This window comes from Camponotus floridanus, unplaced genomic scaffold (assembly GCF_003227725.1).
Source record: "Camponotus floridanus strain SB8 unplaced genomic scaffold, Cflo_v7.5 scaffold153, whole genome shotgun sequence".
NCBI lineage: Eukaryota > Metazoa > Arthropoda > Insecta > Hymenoptera > Formicidae > Camponotus > Camponotus floridanus.
The window spans coordinates 373,230-394,375 of record NW_020229274.1 but is presented as its reverse complement, the minus strand read 5'-3'; the positions used below and the strand labels follow the sequence as shown (position 1 = coordinate 394,375).

The 21,146-nt window shown below is 38.1% G+C and overlaps 1 protein-coding gene across 1 annotated transcript in view; it reads right to left on the bottom strand.

The window, feature by feature from the left end:
- LOC105256518 (mucin-17) overlaps window positions 1-21,146 on the bottom strand; it is a 155,572-nt gene that overhangs the window by 77,349 nt on the left and 57,077 nt on the right. Inside the window, exon 7 of the mRNA XM_025406776.1 lies at window positions 9,122-9,274. Within this exon, the coding sequence (XP_025262561.1) occupies window positions 9,122-9,274 (153 nt within the window). The remainder of the gene's footprint in view (window positions 1-9,121; window positions 9,275-21,146) is intronic.

The following is a 21,146-nucleotide window of genomic DNA, read 5'->3' as shown; positions in this document are numbered from 1 at the left end:
ATCAGCCCCCCACCCCTCCCCCTGGGCGGAGAGGGGGGGCAAGTTTGAAATCTTAAATGGAACCCCCTATTTTTCATTGCATATTCTTGTAGCTTATCTCGAGAGCTTTCCAAAACACTATAATTAAGTACCTTTTTATTAAGTACTTTTTGAGTTATAAGACTTAAAATAATTTCTTAATTTTACATAAACCATAAAATATCTAGTAAACCATTCATTTTTCGATTATCTTACCTTCATACTTTTATGTACAAAATAATGAGAGGAATCAATTAGTGTAATGAAAACATACAGTTGTTTTTAAGAAAAAATATGGAATTGTTAATTACAAATTACATATTTTTTCTTAGAAACAACTATGTGTTTTCTTTACACCAATTGATTCCTCTCATTATTTTGTACATAAAAGTATGAAGGTAAGATAATCGAAAAATGAATGGTTTACTAGATATTTTATGGTTTATGTAAAATTAAGAAATTATTTCAAGCCTTATAACTCAAAAAGTACTTAATAAAAAGGTACTTAATTATAGTGTTTTGGAAAGCTCTCGAGATAAGCTACAAGAATATGCAATGAAAAATAGGGGGTTCCATTTAAGATTTCAAACTTGCCCCCCCTCTCCGCCCAGGGGTAGGGGTGGGGGGCTGATTTTAACGTCATTGTACGTTCCCCTCGAAATGACGAAATTTTGATTCTAACCATTTTTTCGTAGTGTGCTTATTTTTCGAGTTATTTGGCTGCCTAAGTTAAAATGGGTCACCCTGTATATATACACACAGAATGTCCTAGGTATTTTCCGTCCAACAAAAATTATAAGTAGAGCTCACTAAACTGAATTAAAGTCCTGCACCATTTTGCATAAAACCACGTAAAATTTCGAGGTATTAATTAAAGAGGATCGGCCAATAAATGTGCGATCCGCGTGACTAGGCAGTCGGCCATTCTAGCGAGGACGGCTCACCGCTTGCCCGAAATATGCGACTGCTTGCGAATATCAGGTGGTAGCAAAAAACGAAGTAAAAATGATTCTTATAAAAACTTGTAAACATCGTATCTAAAAATCTAAAAGTTTTTTTCGAATTCTTAACATTCTTTTGAATAGTTCTAGAGTTCTATGTAAACATTTAAAATAATTTTGATGATTAAATACAAAAAAATTGAATCCAAAAATATGGTGCGTTAAAGTTCCCGCATCACACTAAATCATGTAAAATCAATTATTCTTCGAAGTTGTAGTTTATTTTACAATAGTTCTGCAGTTCTGTATCAAATATACTAATAGTTCTAGCAAATTAAAAGCAAAAAATTTTTGATAACTCGAACTATAATTCGTATAAGAAAAGTGAAATCGGATCGTATTTTTGCGATATTTCTATGCGATTTTGTAAGAAATTTTAATCACTTCCTAGTCAAATAATTATTTTTCAAATAAAAACCTTTTTCAACATTTAAACATCAATATTTATTTAAAATATTATAATTATTTTACAGGGAAAAAGTTATAAGATTTGTAAAATTCAAGAAATACTGTGCGGAATTCTTATCAGATTCACTAAAGTTTGTAAAAAAAATTTTTTTTTTAAATAAATGTCGGTAACCGTCCTCGCTGGAATGGCCGACTACTGCCTAGCCATGTGGATCGCTTATTAATTGGCTCATTGATATCTTCTTTAATTAATACTTCAAAATTTTACGTGGTTTTGTGCAAAATAGTGCAGGACTTTAATTCAGTTTAGCGAGCTCTGCTTATAATTTTTTTTGGACGGAAGATACCTAGGACACCCTGTACTGTGGTGACTGGTAATGTTGTTAGCGCCACTATATGAACACTTGAACTAAGCAAATGTCAGGGGGCTGACAAATACAGAGGTTCTCTTTTTGCAAGCAAGCTTCAATAATTATAATAATAATGATAATAATGTGTCATTCTCTTCGTGTCATGCGCTAGAATTGCTTTAACTAGAAGAATGACACAGAGACACTGTATAAAATGTTTTCCCTCACATTGGAGACATGCACTTTTTGGGAAAGTTTATCCAATATTTTTTTATGTCCTCGAAACTGGAAACGTTCTTTGCATTTTCAAGACCTATATCTATCAAGATGTAATTGTTTTGTCAATTTCAGCCGAAAATGTAGTTGATTTTAAGCAGACATTTTTTTTTCGGTCTTATATAAAATATAGGTATTTACAATTGCTAAGTCACTGAAATAATAAAAAATTCTGTGCTATCACTTATGTTACTTGAATGCCTACCAATAACATATCACTCTTTCAGTTGAATCGATTCATATCTTTCATTATTTTGTTAAGTCACAATAGTAAACAGGCAAATTTTCATTCTTATTTTTTTGGTGCTTTTGTTATATCTTTTAGATTTTGTGTCGTCAAAAGTGTCATAAGGTTTCTTGTCTATCCTTTGTAAATCTTTGCATTATTATCATTTATACTTTTAATGAGAGCTCTTATCTTGTCGTGATTTAAATCATTTTTCGGGAACTAAAATATATTGTCATTGATATAGATAATTTCAGTAATTTTGATGAAACGATTACATGTTACAGTATTCGCAATAACATCTATCTTGAGAACAAAATTAGAACTCCAGTAATGTCTTACTCTTGACAATTGATGAATGTCCATAAAAATTTGGATTCCAATCCAAGCTTTTTCAATTCCAAATTAGTCCATCTAAATCTCCGAATTTTAAGAGGTGCTTCTTCTCGTTTGTACACATTGGGAGTTTTAAAGCTTTCACGAAACATATTTATTAGTTTCAAATACAATTTTCTCTATTTATAGATATTAATTATAATACAACTTTCTCTATTTATTTCTAACTTGTTATCAAATATATATGAAATACACAGAAGTATTTTTCCAAGTTATTACTTCCCACGTCTATATTTACCTTCGCTTATTTTACAATTTCATTATCGAAAAAAATCTTTCAATGTCCTATGACCACTCTATGTGCATAACAACTCCATCATTATTTTTGTCATCGTCTTGCTCTGATTCAGACTCATTGTCAGATTTCGAAATCTTATCATCTTATCAATTTGATATTCGTCATTTATTTCCGAATTATCTGGAAGTTCTTTAGCTTCTGTATAGTAAGACTTTTTTCACTTATACAACTGTTTCACCAACTGATGATTCGAACTGAATCAAGCTACTAATAAGGAAAACAACTGATGAGAAATAGCCATAGACTTAATAATATTAGACCGAGCAGGAAGCGACAGGCCTGAAGCATAAGGAGAAAAAGACGGAAGGTAGATGCCATCCACCTTTTTTTTTCTAATAAGGAGAAAGTGAGGATAAGAAAAAGTGAGAGGAAAGCTGATTGCTCCTCTTTTTTAACCTTACTCTGCCCTCGTTAGAGAGATAAAAGTAGATGGTATCTATAATACTTTCCATCCTTTTCTATTTGAGCTTCAGTGTTTACAAGAGGTCACGCTTGGTCTAATATTACTATGTCCAGAGCCGGATTTAAAGATGTGGAGGCCTTGGAAGAGGTGGAGATCCCTAACCATTTTTGAATCAAAATCAAATAGAAATTTTTACGTTGTTTAAATAATTTATTGCAAAATAACAAGGTCAAGCAATATACATAGACCTTGTAAGTGTTGTATACCATTCGATAGGAAATTTTACTCAAAAGTTTGTGTTGTGGAGGCCCCTTCAGCCCCTGTTCCCTCCCCCCTAAATCCGGTCCTGACTATGTCTAATATTATTATGGAAGTAGCAGTAAAAATAACTGATAAATCGTAAAAACTGATAAGTAATATCTATGGAAACAATTGAAATTTCAAATCAGTGATCGCAAAAACCACTGGAACATAAGTTTCATAAATCCAAGAAAATTTTACATTTTTATTTCCCATATTAAATCGGCAATTGTGAATTTTAAAATTTTCACTACAGATTTATAGTTAGCGAATCTACAAATCTTCAGTAAAATGCGAATTACATGCAAACTATTCTTAGAAAAAAGTCAGGTACGAAAGGATTAATTTGATTTAATTTGATTATAAAAGGATAAACAATTGCTAATCGCGTAATGATGCTAAAATTGATATATTTATTGTAAAAGATATAAGTATATATATATATATATATATATATATATATAAAATTGTGTATGATACAATATTTGCACACGTACATAAACTTACGGCAATACCAAAAATGCGAGAGATAACATGTGAGATAACATGATCATGCTCGACGATAGTGCATTAATTTTTTTTCGATCGAAGTTAGTAAATCATCTTTTTTTCAGATACAGAGCATTATTTTAATAAGGTGTTAAAACATCATTCCTAATGAGGTTTAGAAATCAACTCTATTTTTAATAAATTGTATGTGCAATAATTATATTTATGTGCTCTTTTCAAGCGGTAATGCAATGATATTCACAAATGAACACAGACTATATTAATTAAAATTGTTATTAATAATAAAATAATTAAAAACATGAGCAACGATAAAAATTATTTCTCATTATGATAAAGGATGATAGACGTAATGATGATTAACGTAAACTATTTATATGGATATTATTAAGAATGAAATTGTTCAGTGAAGTTGTGGCAGAATTGGTCCATGATGACAGTATAATCGCTTCAGAATCCTCTGGTACCTTCGTAGGGAAAACCTTTTAAGCACAGAAAATTACCTCACATAATTTCTTCTGAAAAGAATCATTAACATCAGGTATTGCCTTACCTGAGACCTTCCGTCACTTTTTTATCCTAACTTGTTAAGGCCTTTTAATATATTATATATTATTAATTTTTAATATATTATTTAATATTTAATATATTATTAATTATTATATTTTAAACTACACTAGTGGAAAAAATTAAGGGATCAAAAAAAATTCCAAATTTGTTGCGATTTTTCGAATGGCTGTATCTTCGTTAAAAATGGTCGTATCGGAGTTGCAAAAAAAGCAAATTGATGCGCCAAGTGTCTAGTTTAGAGTTATTTTAGCCGAAAAATTTTCGAAGCCCCAGATTTGACGCAATCCTAAGAAATAGTGAAAAAAAAAATTTTGCAAATTTTTTCATTTGTTTTTTGAAGTACACAGACTCGGAAAAAAATTTTTTAGCTAAACCAGTGCATGTATCCGATAGCTTGTTTATTCAGCTTTAATTTGCTTTTTTTAAAACCTTGATACGACCATTTTTCGCTGAGATATCGGTCTTTGAGTGAAAAAGGACCCTTTTGGCTTTGATCATCGGTATCTCAGGAACCAATGATCGCACAGAAAATCTAAGGGTGGTTCCATAATCTGGAATAAATTCTCTCAAAGGATTGATAATGATATTCACGAAAAAAAATTTTTTTTAACTTTCACATGAATTTGAAAAAACAGGAAAAAAAAGGCAATTTGGGGTTTTTTAGAAAATCAACGGCTAAATTACAAATATTGATAAAACGACTAATGTTAAGTGTGCCTTTTACAGTTCAATATACCCACAAAAACCCTGTAAAATTTCATTTTGATCTATCCAACCGTTTTTCTGTTTCGAACAATCAAAATTTTGAAAAAATTAAAGGATCACGTTTTTTGCTCTTAAACGCTCATAATCTTCAACAAAATGGAAAAAAAATTTTTTTTGAGCTTTTTTCATACTTTTACCACAAACAGCGTTCAAATTTAAGGTAACCAAAAAAAATGTCTGTGTGTGTGTGTGTATGTGTGTTTCTTTAGGAGAAATGAGACCCGTTGGCTCGTCAGTTCCACCGTATTTAACGACTCCAAACTCATTCTCCAAAGAGTGTGTATGTATGTGTGTGTGTGTTTGTATCTGCGTCTGTCCGTCTATCAGTTCCCATTTAATAACGGGTATTGCCCTGTTCTCAATAACGGCTCTCAAGCGTTCAGCCATATTGATGCAGCGGGTAATCTCAGGCTGCGGAATGGTGTTCCAAATTTGCTGAAGTGCGCGCTCTAATGCGGCTAAGTTCTGCAAATTTGGATACTCCCTGCGCAACCGACGGCCCATTATGTCCCAAACATGTTCAATGGGGTTGAGGTCTGGACTCATTGCTGGATGTCGCAGTAATGTGATGTCGTGCCGTTCAAGGAAACGTCTGGTGATATTGGCTGTGTGTGGACGTGCGTTATCTTGCATTAGAATGAACGATCTCAGATGTTGTCGTTTGCGCAGTACAATTGGTCTTAAAATTTGGTCAATATAGCGCCTAGCCGTTAAATTTTCGCGAACAATCACCAAAGGTGTTCTCCAATTTCGCGAAACGCCGCCCCACACCATGACCGATCCACCGCCGTAGGCCACAACCGGACGGACGAAGTTCTGGCGAAAACGTTCTCCACGACGGCGCCAAACAAGGGGACGTCGGTCACTGCCATAGAGATTAAAACGGGATTCGTCAGTGAATAAAACATTTCCCCATTGCCTTAAAGTCCAACCCCGATGTGCGTTAGCATACGCTAAACGAGCTCGGCGATGTCTCGCTGTCAACATGGGTACACGATTAGGGTGTCGTGCATGTAACCCAGTTTCGCGAAGACGGTTGATGACTGTTCGGGAGGAAATGTTTCGTAGTCGCTGTCGCTGTCGCTGTCCTTGTCGCTGTTGTTGTTGCTGTTGTCTCCGATTCGGGAAGTTCCGTGCCACGATATTCGCATTGTTAAAAGGTTCACGTCGAACTTGTCGAACAATTGCCCGATCATCGCGAGGAGTAGTGACACGATGGCGACCTTGTCCAGGTTGACGATTGTATCCGTTCGTCTCCTGGTATCGGGCATAAGCACGAGATACGACGGATTGACTAACACCCATCTGAATGGCAACAGCACGTTGACTGTAACCTTTTTCAATTAGAGTTACTAAACGAGCAACTTCCGGCTCCGATAACTGCCGTCTTACCATGATAAGGAATCAAAAATAATTTTCGATTTCGGCAAATTTTCCCAAATTTTTTTTTCACTGCAAAAAGAGTAGTTTTGAAAAAAACTGTTTTTTTTAAGCGTTGTAAGAGATCACGAAAAGTAAAAAAAAGCAATTTCTGAAAAGCGTGTAAATCGAGGTCGAAATTCAATTGGGAGTATCAATTTTTTTTTAAATTTAATTTAAAGTTGATCAGCAGAATCACGGAATGCAGTAACGAAATCGTGTTACTTTTTTTTACTTTTCGTGATCTCTTACAACGTGTGGGGCGGCGTTTCGCGAAATTGGAGAACACCTTTGGTGATTGTTCGCGAAAATTTAACGGCTAGGCGCTATATTGACCAAATTTTAAGACCAATTGTACTGCGCAAACGACAACATCTGAGATCGTTCATTCTAATGCAAGATAACGCACGTCCACACACAGCCAATATCACCAGACGTTTCCTTGAACGGCACGACATCACATTACTGCGACATCCAGCAATGAGTCCAGACCTCAACCCCATTGAACATGTTTGGGACATAATGGGCCGTCGGTTGCGCAGGGAGTATCCAAATTTGCAGAACTTAGCCGCATTAGAGCGCGCACTTCAGCAAATTTGGAACACCATTCCGCAGCCTGAGATTACCCGCTGCATCAATATGGCTGAACGCTTGAGAGCCGTTATTGAGAACAGGGCAATACCCGTTATTAAATGGGAACTGATAGACGGACAGACGCAGATACAAACACACACACACATACATACACACTCTTTGGAGAATGAGTTTGGAGTCGTTAAATACGGTGGAACTGACGAGCCAACGGGTCTCATTTCTCCTAAAGAAACACACATACACACACACACACAGACATTTTTTTTGGTTACCTTAAATTTGAACGCTGTTTGTGGTAAAAGTATGAAAAAAGCTCAAAAAAAATTTTTTTTCCATTTTGTTGAAGATTATGAGCGTTTAAGAGCAAAAAACGTGATCCTTTAATTTTTTCAAAATTTTGATTGTTCGAAACAGAAAAACGGTTGGATAGATCAAAATGAAATTTTACAGGGTTTTTGTGGGTATATTGAACTGTAAAAGGCACACTTAACATTAGTCGTTTTATCAATATTTGTAATTTAGCCGTTGATTTTCTAAAAAACCCCAAATTGCCTTTTTTTTCCTGTTTTTTCAAATTCATGTGAAAGTTAAAAAAAAATTTTTTTCGTGAATATCATAATCCTTTTAGAGAATTTATTCCAGATTATGGAACCACCCTTAGATTTTCTGTGCGATCATTGGTTCCTGAGATACCGATGATCAAAGCCAAAAGGGTCCTTTTTCACTCAAAGACCGATATCTCAGCGAAAAATGGTCGTATCAAAGTTTTAAAAAAAGCAAATTAAAGCTGAATAAACAAGCTATCGGATACATGCACTGGTTTAGCTAAAAAATTTTTTTCCGAGTCTGTGGACTTCAAAAAACAAATGAAAAAATTTGCAAAATTTTTTTTTCACTATTTCTTAGGATTGCGTCAAATCTGGGGCTTCGAAAATTTTTCGGCCAAAAGAACTCTAAACTAGACACTTGGCGCTTCAATTTGCTTTTTTTGCAACTCCGATACGACCATTTTTAACGAAGATACAGCCATTCGAAAAATCGCAACAAATTTGGAATTTTTTTTTGATCCCTTAATTTTTTCCACTAGTGTATGAAGAATATATTCTGCATATATAGAATAGCATAACAGAGTAAATATACATACGTATAAACGCACATAAAATACAAATACAAATACCCGTTTTAGAATTTTGCATTAAGATAATGTTTGAAATCAGTTATAATATTTAGCTAATAATGTAAAATACATAGTAAACATCATTTTTATCACTTCTAAGAAGAAGTAAAAATTTTTTTGAGAATAATTAACACATGTAACACGCTATAATTATAATGATATATTATGAAATAATTATCAGTAATATTATCATATCTTATATCACAGTCTTAAAGTGAAAATTGTGTTGATATTTATCAACATAATTATTGGCATTAAAGTATAATGTTGAAGCTAGGAAATTTATCTATCACTTTTTATTTGATTATGTACTTAATATTGTAATTAAAAAGTAATTACAATATTATACATTAAAAACAGCTTCAGATGTCCTGAAAATATTCAATTTTATTCAAAATACTTAAAAGTCTTACCTTTATCAGTGTCGAAACCGTAGTCGATGATGTTGTGATTGATGGTATTACAACTTGATCAGGAGACGGTTTTTTCACAAACAATTCCGCTCCTTTATATCTCGCACTGAATCTAGGTGGGGAACCATTAGGCGTTATCCTAGGAGCGGAGTTCTGTTTACACAAAAAATATAAATTTTTACAAAAACCACACAGCATGGATCATCTCGGTCTTGACAAGATGACTAAAAGTCCGAATATACTTTCAGAATAGAGAAAGAAGAGAGAGCGGAAGGAATAAGACGGAAGGGAAAAGAAAGGATCGGGAGAAAAGGAGAGGAAAAGGAGTTAGTGAGAGAAGGAGAGAGAAAAAAAGAGAATGGCGAGAGGAGGAAGGAAAAAGAGAAAAGCAAAGAGAGGATTGAAATTTTGAAGGATTTTCTGAGATTATAAAAGTTATTTTTTGTTCATATGATCAAAACTCTGAGTTAAAAAGTGGCAGCGACCTTTTGTAATAGTCATTTTGAAAACTTTCAAATGAATGTTTACTCGATTTTTAATGTCATTTAAGATTTATAAGCTAATATTATTTTGCTTTTTTGCATGGAAGTTAAGAATAAGCATCACTCTGAACAAAAGATAACTATTAAAATTCTTTTTAAATTTTAAAAAATTTTAATCTTTTATTTTATTTTTGATCCAAAGGTATGAAAGATTAAAGTTGTTAAATATTTTTTATTTACTCTTCATATAAAATATGAATAAATGTAGGTAAATTAAATTTCTATAAATATTATTATGTTGCATGTATTTATATAAGATGTAATAATTATGTATTTTATGTTATTTTTATATTTATAGGTATAAGTAAATATTTTGCTATAATTATATCAGCATCGCACATTGATTAAGCCATTCCAGAAAAAGATAGAGATGTATGTAAGAAGAGGACGTGTCTTACGCCCATTTGATTAACGAGTGACAGAATTCATCCATGGCAACGGCATCGACGCATATTCTGTGGAGAGAACATTCACACATTTTTCAGCCTAACAAATAATTGCTAGAAAACAATATTCGCAGACTAGAAAAATATGTGAGTGGCTGGATCGGGAATCGAACCCGAGTCTTTTGCTTTCCGGGCAACTGCTCTAGACTACTGAGCTATCCAAACCTCACATCTAATGCTGCTTTTTAACACAGTAACATGCGACTTCAGAGCGATGTTGATCTCACTTGATGGATGCAATGCCGATTGCTATGGAGGATCCCTGAAAGGTCGCTCGCTGATCAAATAAGTGCCGGTGGAGGTATTTGCGTGCATGCTGGCTTCCGACTAGCCTTCCGTATGAAAACGGCATCGACGAGTACAACGCCGTAAAGTGGCCACATTCCCCAAGATCCCTCTAGTATACAGGGTGTCCCATTTTAATGCCCCACCCCAAATAACTTTCTTATTTTTAATTTTAGAAAAAGATGTTTCAGACAAAAGTTGTATGGTTTCGAGGGGGACATAAGATGGTACCATTAATTTGATCTTGAAGAGTCACATGAAGGTTACGTGAAGATCATTTTCAATTTCTTAAATGGAACACCCTATATATTTTTGCATATTCTTGTAGCTTATCTCGAGAGCTTTCCAAAACACTATAAATAAACATTTTTTCATCAAGTACTTTTCGAATTATGAGGCTTGAAGTAATTTCCTAATTTTACATAAACCATAAAATATCTTGTAAAATATTCATTTTTCGATTATCTTACCTTAATATTTTTATGTACAAAATAATGAGAGGAATCAATTGGTGTAAAGAAAACATACAGTTGTTTTTAAGAAAAAATATGGAATTGTTAATTGCAAATTACATATTTTTTTCTTAAAAACAACTGTATGTTTTCTTTGCACCAATGGATTTCTCTCATTATTTTGTACATAAAAGTATTAAAGTAAGATAATCAAAAAATGAATATTTTACAAGATATTTTATGGTTTATGTAAAATTAAAAAATGATTTCAAGCCTCATAACTTGGAAAGTACTTAATGAAAACTAATTTAATTATAGTGTTTTGGAAAGCTCTCGAGATAAGCTACAAGAATATGCAAAAATATATAGGGTGTTCCATTTAAGAAATTGAAAATGATCTTCACGTAACCTTCATGTGACTCTTCAAGATCAAATTAATGGTACCATCTTATGTCCCCCTCGAAACCATACAACTTTTGTCTGAAACATCTTTTTCTAAAATTAAAAATAAGAAAGTTATTTGGGGTGGGGCATTAAAATGGGACACCCTGTATACTAAAATCCCCACTGTACCAAATAGCAGTGGCGGATGGACCCTAAAATAGGGCCGGGGCAAGCCTCCAGCAAATTTAATCTTAATTTTTTTTAACATTTATATTAAATTATTATGGCATTAATTCATAAAAATAAAGCATTTTTATGAATTAATGAATTAATAAACATTTTTCACAAAACAAGTATCATGTCATAAGCATAAAAAAACTCATCTTTTAATCATACAGGGTGTATCCTAAAAAGTGGGAAGTATTGCAATGGTGGATTCAGAACACAAAAATAAGAGAAAATGTTCATATAAACATATGTCCAATATGACCAACTTCAGTCGAGAAACTAGACGTTATTTGGATGAACGGTTTCCTGGTAGAGGGATAGACCGTGCTTGTCCAATTACCTGGTCAGCTCGCTCTCCAGACCTAAATCCACTCGATTATTACTTGTGGGGGCATATAAAATCCATTGTTTACAAAACATCCATTGACAATATCGAGATACTTTGTCAACGTATTGAAGATGGTTGCTGGAAAATTCGAGCAATACCTGGAATTTTTAAAAAGTCAGACAATCTTTGATGAGACGTATGAAACTAGAGTTGCCAACCGTCCGGTTTTGACCCGGATTGTCAGGAGTCGGTTTTCAGGAGTCTTATCCGGTGTCCGGTTAATAAGTCAAACCGGACGCCATATGTATGGTTTTACATCGAAATAATAAAATGAAATTTAGTGCTTTAACAAATTATTTAATAGACTGTCCACTCGTGGCGCTCTAGTAGTGGAGAAGAACGTCACTAAGATCTGAACTGTAGTGATTAGTTTTAGAAAAACAGATTTGATTGATCTACTGTAAAAAGTCAATCATTGACTATTAATCATTTCACGTAATCTATCAACAATTTTAATCCGTGACTCAATATTTTTTACAGTTAAAAGTAAGTTTGAATTATTTACACTAAAATCTTGGTCTTGATGTACATGTAAAGGTTATTCCAACTCGAATTTTTACACATAGATTTGTTCGCGTTATTTGAAATTCCCAAAAATTTTTGCACTGTAAAAAATAAATATATATTTAGATGTTAAAAAGAAACAAAGCGAAAATGCAAAAAATGCAAGCAACACAGATATCATATAAGTCGTTGAGAGCAAAAGTAATATGAGTCAATTTTTCCTAATTTAAATTAGCATCACAGACAGAGAGCTGCTCTTTCTCTTTTTTTCTTTCTGTAATTCCAATTTAAATTATAATAGAAAAGAATTGATTTACATCATTTTTGCTCCTTGTGACTCAAGGTTAAGAGCATTAGAATGTTGCTTAATGTAATTAATTACCAAAATAATTTGTTACAGGACTTCAAATTTGTTAAAAATGAATCAACTAACGCCAAAGAAAAAAGTAAAACGTTTTTATTCTTTCAATGATAATTGGCTTAAAGATGAAAATTTCAAATCGTGGCTTATAAAATATAATGAAGAAATGCAAAATGTCAGATATGTCGAATACGTTTTACTGTAAAATACGATGGGATCAGTGCAATTAAACAACATTTAAATTCATTAACACATAAAAATGTAGGCAATTAACAGAAACAAAATCAATTACTTCATAAATTTTTTTAAAGTAAAAATACACCGGAAAATGAATCTCTTAGTTTATGTGAACTTTCCTTTACATACCATTCGGTCAAACATAGTTATAATAGTGCAGATTGTTTTACTAAAAATGCCAAAATACTTTTTTCAGACTCTAAATTAGCACAAAAATTACAATGTGGTAGAACAAAAATAGAAGCAATAGTTAAAAATATTTTGGCTAAAGCAAGTCTACAAGATATTTTATATGATTTAAAAAATAGTTCTGTTTCTCAAATTATGTCAATTAATGAACCTAGAACCAGTACTTCAACTGTATCTTCCACAGATAGACCAGTTACTTTTGATTCCTTATTCTTGCATGCGATGTTAGTAATCATGGTAATAAAAAATGTTTCCTTTAATTATTAGATATTTTACAATTGATCTATTCAAAATAAAATTATTGAATTTTATGAAGATGCCAATGAAACAGCAATTGCAATTTCTCAAAAAATTAAAGAAATTTTGGTTAAATCTGGCATATCAGCAAAGAAATATGATTTCATTTTTAGCTGATAATGCTTCAGTAAATTTTGATAAACATCACTCAGTATATAAACTTTTGAAAGATGAACATAATTCTGGTTTTGTAGCAACTAACCTAACCTAACCTAATTGTTTATGTCATATTTTAAATAATAGTATTAGACAAGCAAACAAAAAATTGCCTTATGATATAGAGAATCTAGTCATTAAAGTTTACAATGAATTCTCTATTAATGCACAAAATATTGAACAACTGAAAGAATGTTTTGATTTTGTAAATCTCGAATATGAAGACATTCTTCGTCATGTTCCAATCAGATGGCTTACTTTGTATCCAGCTGTAGATAGGTTACTAAAATGCAGGCCAGTGATTAAAACTTATATTTTTTGGAACACGATAATATTCATCAAGTAATTCTAGGACTTATAAGTGATCGAAGCAATGAAGCAAATGAAGATATTTCTTCAAATCTTACTTTTCCAGAATGTTATTTATATTTTATTCATAATATAATGAATTTATTTAATGTTTTATTGCTAAATTTGAGAGTAATACTATCACCGTTATTGATTTGCATAATACTCTTTGTTGCTTTAGAGATAGTTTGAAGATCCAAATAACAGACAAATTTTTGGGATTTAAAGTTAATCAAGCATTACCAAATTTAATAATATCTGAAAGAAATTCATTTGAAAAAAATGCTATTAAGTTCTTATCTATACATGTTTGTATTTCTTATCTTGAGAAGTGGTATAGTTTCAGAGATAGTCCATTCCAATATTTTTCAAATCTTTGTCCCTTAAAACTTGATTCATTTCAAGATATCATAAAAGCAGCAGAAGTTCATAAACTACAATTTGATGAAGATCAGTTATATGAAGAATATATAATATTAAAAATTGTTGCTGATCGTATTGATAAAAATGGTAAATGTTTACTTTACGTCACACAGCTCGAAAAATTTTTATTTTCAGATATGTTGTAGAGGACACATTCCTAAGTAATACACCGTTTGAATTTTGTGGCGCTCTCTCTTCGTTCCTGAGATATGCAACTTTGAAGTTTCATACTTACTTGTATTATCTTTTTGTTACTTTCTAAATATGTTATTTTTGTGTTTACATTTCCTGAGGTCATCTTTCTGAATAACTTTCAGAAGGTTTTAACCGTTTATTGTTATTTATTAAATAGTTATTAACAAAAAAGTTTCAAGAATAGAATATAATTTTACGACATCATGTATATTTCAAAAGAAATATAGGCACATATACACACACATACACACGCGCGCGCGCGCAGGGGGTGCAAGAGGGGGCCTTCGGCCCCCCCCCCTCTCGCAACCACCCCGCCGGTAGGGGACGCATTGCGAAGAGTTCAATTACAATGGATATATGCTGTAAGTTGTAAAGCGAGGTCCACCTTGACTACCGGAGGGATAATTGCGGGAGGGGGAGTCGAAGGCCTCCCCTTGCACTCCCCGCGCGCGCGTGTGTATGTGTGTATGTGTACACATACATTTGTGATATTTTTTAATTGTATTAAATTATATTAAATTCTTAGCGACATAGAAGTCACAATGAGCAAACATAAACAAAAAAATGTAAACACACAACGAAAATATAATATCAAACCGTGTTGAGCAAATGTAAACAAAAAATGTGAACACATAAATAGGATATAACGAAAAATGATATGAAAGTATGAAACTTCAAAATTGCATATTTTAGAAACAAAGAAAGAGCGCCACAAAATTCAAACGGTGTATTACTTAAGAATGTATCCTCTACAACATGTGTGAAAATAAAAATTTTTCGAGCTGTGTGACGTAAAAGAAACATTTACCATAAAAATTTATCCATTGATCTGTCCGTTGATCAACAATGGACAGATATTTTCAAGAATGTAATTTTGCTACAAATAATATAGTAAAAATAATTCAGGCTGTACTTTCAATACCAACAAGTAATGCTATCCCAGAAAAAGTATTCAGTTTAATACGACAAGGATGGATAAAATCAAGAAACAGAATGAAAGTTAAATTGGTCAAAGCAGAATTATTTACTGTTATTAATTTTGATATGACATGTGCTGAATTCGTAAATTATGCTAGATCTAATCTATTAAAGACAGTAAGAAATACAGAAAAATTCAATTTTAAGTAAACTCAGATATATAATTCAAAAAATATAATAAAATAGATTTACTTTGTTCGCGAATGAATATGTTTGTGCGGGAGGCGCGACATGAAAAATCTGTTTTAAGGACATCACAAGATTGAAAATAACGACGAACCACGACACGTATATTTTTGTATTTTTTAAGAGTTTTATTTTAACGCCACACAATTAAACATTAAAGTTTTTACACAAAAGAATATGTACAATTATTTCAGGAACTGAAATAACTTCGAAGTCGAGATAAGTCCGAGATTCAAGAAAGTCCGAGTGAGCAAGCGGTCGTGTAATAGTACAAAAGCGGTTAAACAAAGCGGTTCAAGCGAAGCGGTTTTTTACAGTGAGCGGTTTAACGAAAAGTGCGGTACTTGTGTTGGTCCACGCGCGGTGCCCATTATATGGCGTGTGGAATTTTGGACCCATTGCAACGTGGACCAATTAACTTTGTAATTTGGCGGTGACCTCAGGGTGACCGCCGCGCATCATTGGCTGTCGATGAGGTCTAACATCGATGATTGTTTAATTGTCATGCGCGCAATCTTTTTAGATCAGCTGATTGGCGATTAGCTGATCATGACGCATGGACGCGCATGCCCGTAAGCTGAGTAGATTTAGGCGACGGTTGACAGTGTTATTGTTAAATGTTTGTAACGAGCGTTTTTCATGCGGCGCAAAAAATGGGAAACAACTCGAACGTTCGAGTCTTGTTTATAAAACGAAGGCTCGAGAAAGTTCCAAATGCCCGTTAAATTCGAATTTTTAAGTAATAATTTCTGATTATTGCTTATGCGGTGTCTCGAATCGAAATAATTTTTATGATTTTGGAACATTCCGCCCTCCTCGTCAGTACGTGACGAAATTTGTAAGCGTGTGTGAGTACGGACAGATGTCGTAAACGGTTCAATTGGTGAATAGTGAATCACGATCGATGAATGGAATGTGGTGATGACGTAGCGTAATGACACGTGTGAATTAGTTTGCTTGAGTCTTTCGTGTGAATAGGTAGTGCGTTATCGTGAAATATATACAGCGGTGAATGATATGAAATGTACAAAGTGATATTGTGAATAATTTTCGCGAGTGAAAATTGAGAGTTACAATGTGCAGTGAAAGTTGAGAGTTACAATGTGGAGTGCAGTGATGAGTGAGTGACCATGAAATCCCGACGTGAGAATAAAGAAAAAAAGGAAAAACTGATGACACGGCCCGCGGATCGCACATAAGATCGAGTGTGTGAACATGATTGAGCGCGGCACGATTCTCGTGGAAATATGACGTGTGTATAATACAATGCAAGTGAAGTGTGATAAACGCGAGATATCACACGGTGAAAACGGGCCGTTGAACAGAATGTGATTAAGTGCGGGCTCACGAATCCGGATGTGGTGAAGATGTTTCGGTGTCTCCTGGCAGAAGGACGATCTTCGCGAATGGCCACCTGGTCGGGGATGTGACCTCGGACCGTACCAGGCACAGGTCGCCGATGCTGGGGTCGGCCTCGCTTCTAATCCACTTTGGTCGTGCCGCCAAGGTGTTAAGATATTCGCGCGTCCACCGTTCCCAAAAGTGGTCGCGCATTTTCTGGAGGAGCTGCCACCGAGCGCGTTGTCCTTCTCGGAGGTGAGCGACGGCTCGGGAACGGCCAGGAGGGGGGCTCCGATTATAAAGTGCCCTGGTGTTAGTGCCGTCACGTCGTCGGGGTCGTCCGTCAGCGGCTGCAACGGGCGTGAGTTAAGGCACGCCTCCACCTGTGCAAGAAGGGTCGCCATCTCCTAGTAGGTGAGGGTGGCTTCGCCGATGACCCTTCGGAGGTGGTGCTTTGTGGACTTGACGGCTGCCTCCCAAAGTCCGTCGAAGTGTGGTGCTGCGAGGGGCTTGAATCTCCATCTCACGCCGTCGGAGGCTGTTGCGTGAGCTATACGACGGCCGTCGGAGGAAGAGGCGCGGAACATTTCCCGCAGCTCCCGGTCCGCCCCGACGAAGTTCGTGTCGCAGTCGGAGAAAACTTCGTTGCAGAGGCCTCGCCGGGAGACGAAGCGGCGGAAGGCAACCAGGAACGCCTCGGCCGTGTAGTCAGTGACTGCCTCCAGGTGAACTGCCTTGGTACTGAGGCAGACGAAGACCGAAATGAAGCCTTTGCTCGCCCTGTGATCTCCTCCCTTGCTGGTCCGGATGAGGATCGGGCCGGCGTCGTCGACCCCGATGCGCAGAAACGGGTGTGCAGGAGTCACTCGTTCTCGAGGAAGATTACCCATTAGTGACTGTGGTGCGACAGTTTTCCATCGCGTGCAGGTAACGCATCGGTGGATTGCTCGTTTGACGATGGTGGGTCGACCACGTGGGATCCAGACCCGTTGGCGAAGCAACCCGACAGTGAGCTGCACTCCTCCGTGCAGGGTTCGCCGCAAGCAAGAATCCACCATCAGGTGAGTCAACTTGGATTCCGGCGAGATGATGATGGGGTGCCGCTCGTCGTGAGACAGGATGGCGTTTTTGAGTCGTCCTCCGACTCGCATTACACCGCTGTCATCGAGGAACGGACTCAATCTGGTGAGCGGACTTCGTGATGGCAAGACACGTCCCTTGCTCAGTGCTGCGAGTTCGCTGTGGTAGTGCAGTGCCTGTGTGGTGTGAATCCAACGTAGGAGTGCGTTCTCGATCTCGTGAGAGTGCGATGTCAGCGGCGTTACGTGTCCTCCGGATGCCTGTTCGTCGCCATTGAAGGCACCAAGCTGTCATCCTGAGAAGCCGGTTCAGCGATGAAAAACGAAGGAGGAAGTCCGGTTCGGAGACGTTTCTGACGGCGGTTGCGAGTGAGGTGGCGGCTCTTTGTTTCGGCAAGTCCGCGTCCGGCAGGGCGCCGTCGTCGCTTGGCCACCTTGCCTTGTCCTCTCGGAGCCAGGATGGTCCGGTTCACGATAGAGGATGATCGACCAGGTCACTTGGCAGGATTCCCCGGAAGGCGCAGTCAGCCGGATTGTCTTTGCCCGGTACATATCGCGCTTTGGGTAGTCGGACCTGGATTTGCGACACTCTGTTGGCCACGTAGGTCTTCCAGCGGGAAGCGTGGCCGTGGATCCAGTGCAGCGTGACCTTGGAATCCAACCAGAGGAAGACTGGAACTGAGGACAAACTTAGCAACGTGCGCGTGTGAACGATGAGGTTCGTTAAGAGGGCGGCCGCGCACAGCTCGAGTCGAGGTAAAGACACGGGCTTCACGGGGGCGACGTTGCCCTTTGCGATCAGTAAGTGGAGTGTGGTGCCTTTCTCAGTGGAGGAGCGGAGGTACACTACGGCGGCGTATCTTCGCTCCGATGCATCGGCGAACCCATGAAGTTGGACGCGTGAGTGTGGACCGTCGCTGGCGAGCCAGCGAGATATCCTAATCTCGTTGAGGCGTGGAAGTTGCGAGAACAGGTTCCTCTAGGCAAGCTTGTTCGCCGATGGAAGAGGAGTGTCCCAGTCCAGCTTCCGAGGCGGACTGGATCAGAATTTTGGCTCACATTGTGACCGGAGTGAGACCCAGCGGATCAAACATTCGAGCGGTTTCGGACAGGACGCGTCGTTTTGTGAGCTCGTTGATGTAACGTGCCTGTTCCGAAAAGGTGAAGTGGTCACTGGCCGGGTGCCAGTGAAGATCCAGTGTCGCGTGGCTTTTGTGTGACCACGAGTGAGATGAGCGGGTGAGCCGGTGCTCGTGTGGAACTCCGTCCAGGACGCTGTTGGCCGTCCATTTCCGAAGCGGAAACCCGCCCGCCATGCAGAGGCTGCGGAGCTCCCGTTATGCAGCGGTGGCCTCCGAGACGGTGTTCGTGCCGATCACAATGTCGTCCACGTAAGTATCGTGGCGCAACGCGACAGCTCCTCGTGGAAATCGTTGACTCTCGTCGTCGGCGAGCTGGTGTAAGATCCGTATGGCGAGGAATGGCGCGCACGCCAAGTCATACGTGACCGTTCGTAAGCGGTACTCGCGGATGCTGTCGGTAGCACGGTGCCGCCAAAGTATCCGCTGATGATTGCGGTCATCTGGATGAATGAGAATTTGGCGCTACATCTTTTCGATGTCCGCCACGAAGACGTAGCGGTGCCAGCGCCAGCGAAGAAGCATGTCGGCGAGAGCTGACAAGAGGTTGGCGCCAGTCAGTAGACTGGCGCCAACTGGTGTTGAGTGATGTGCCCAAGGTCGTGAGCTGTGAGCCGTTGAACACGATCCTGAGCTTCATAGTGGTGCTCGTTTCTCGCAACACTCCGTGATGCGGTAAGTAACACTTGGCGGTGTCCACTCGTTCGGATGAGGTGTCTACAACTTCCATATGTTGCAGGTCGTCATACTCCTGCATGAAGCTGCGATAGAGGCAGCCGAATCAAGCGTCCTTGGTGCAGCGGCGCTCCATGGCGTGGAGCAGACGCTCGGTCGGCCTGCGGGTCTCCGCGAGAGAGGGTGGAGCACCGGAGAAGGGAAGCCTCACAACGTAGCGTCCCGCGTCGGTGTGTGTGTGCTCGCGAAGATGTCCTCGCATCTTCTTTCTTCCGGGGTGAGAGCGACGGGAGCGGTAGACTCCTTCTCCTGTTCCCAGAAGAGCTGCACCAAGTCGGTCAGCTGGCGGTCGACAGCGTATTGATGAGCGGTATGGCCGCCTTGGGTCATGGTTCTGTGACCTCCCGACAGGATCCATCCGAGGGAGGTCTTCTGTGCGATTGGCTCGTCCTTGTGTCCCTTGCGAAGTCCATCTTGAAGGATGGCGGAGTAGGCAGCCGCGCCGAGCAGTATCTCAATCGGGTCTCGGTCGAGATATTGTGGATCGGCCAGAGGGAGACCGCGTATGTGTGGCCAGGCGACGCTGGTTCGCACGACGGGCCCCTGTACGTTGAGAGGCGCGGAAGAACGTAAGCCTGAACTGGGAGCGTTGCTCCAGTGATTGCCGAGGAGAGCATCATCGATAGCCGTCCGCGGATTGCTCCGGATGCTCCTCCGATTCCGGCTATTCTCATCGAGGAGCGGATACGCGGCAGGCGCAACCGTTGTGCCAGAGCCTCGGCAACCAGAGAGACCTCGGCTTCTTGGTCAATCAGTGTTTGAACGTCGTGCGATCTTCTCAAGTCATTCTTGATGGTGACCCGTGCGGTCGCGAGGAGGATCGCCTTGCGGTCCGACGCGAAATGTGTGGCGGACAACGAAGTCGCTCCATCGGATTGCAAGTATGCTTCGTGCAGTAGTGTGTGGTGTCGTGCTTTGCAGGTGAAGCACGTTTTGGTCGACTGACATTTCGTTAGGAAGTGATTACCGAGGCAATTGAATCACAGCTTGTTTGCTTCCACAAGGCTTTTCCGTTCGGTCGCGATCTTGGCCTTAAACGTCGCGCACTGCATAATGGAATGTTTTTCTTTGCAGGCGGCGCAAATTGAGGAGTCAGATGCGCGCTTCACGAAGTGCAACTTCGCGGACCGAA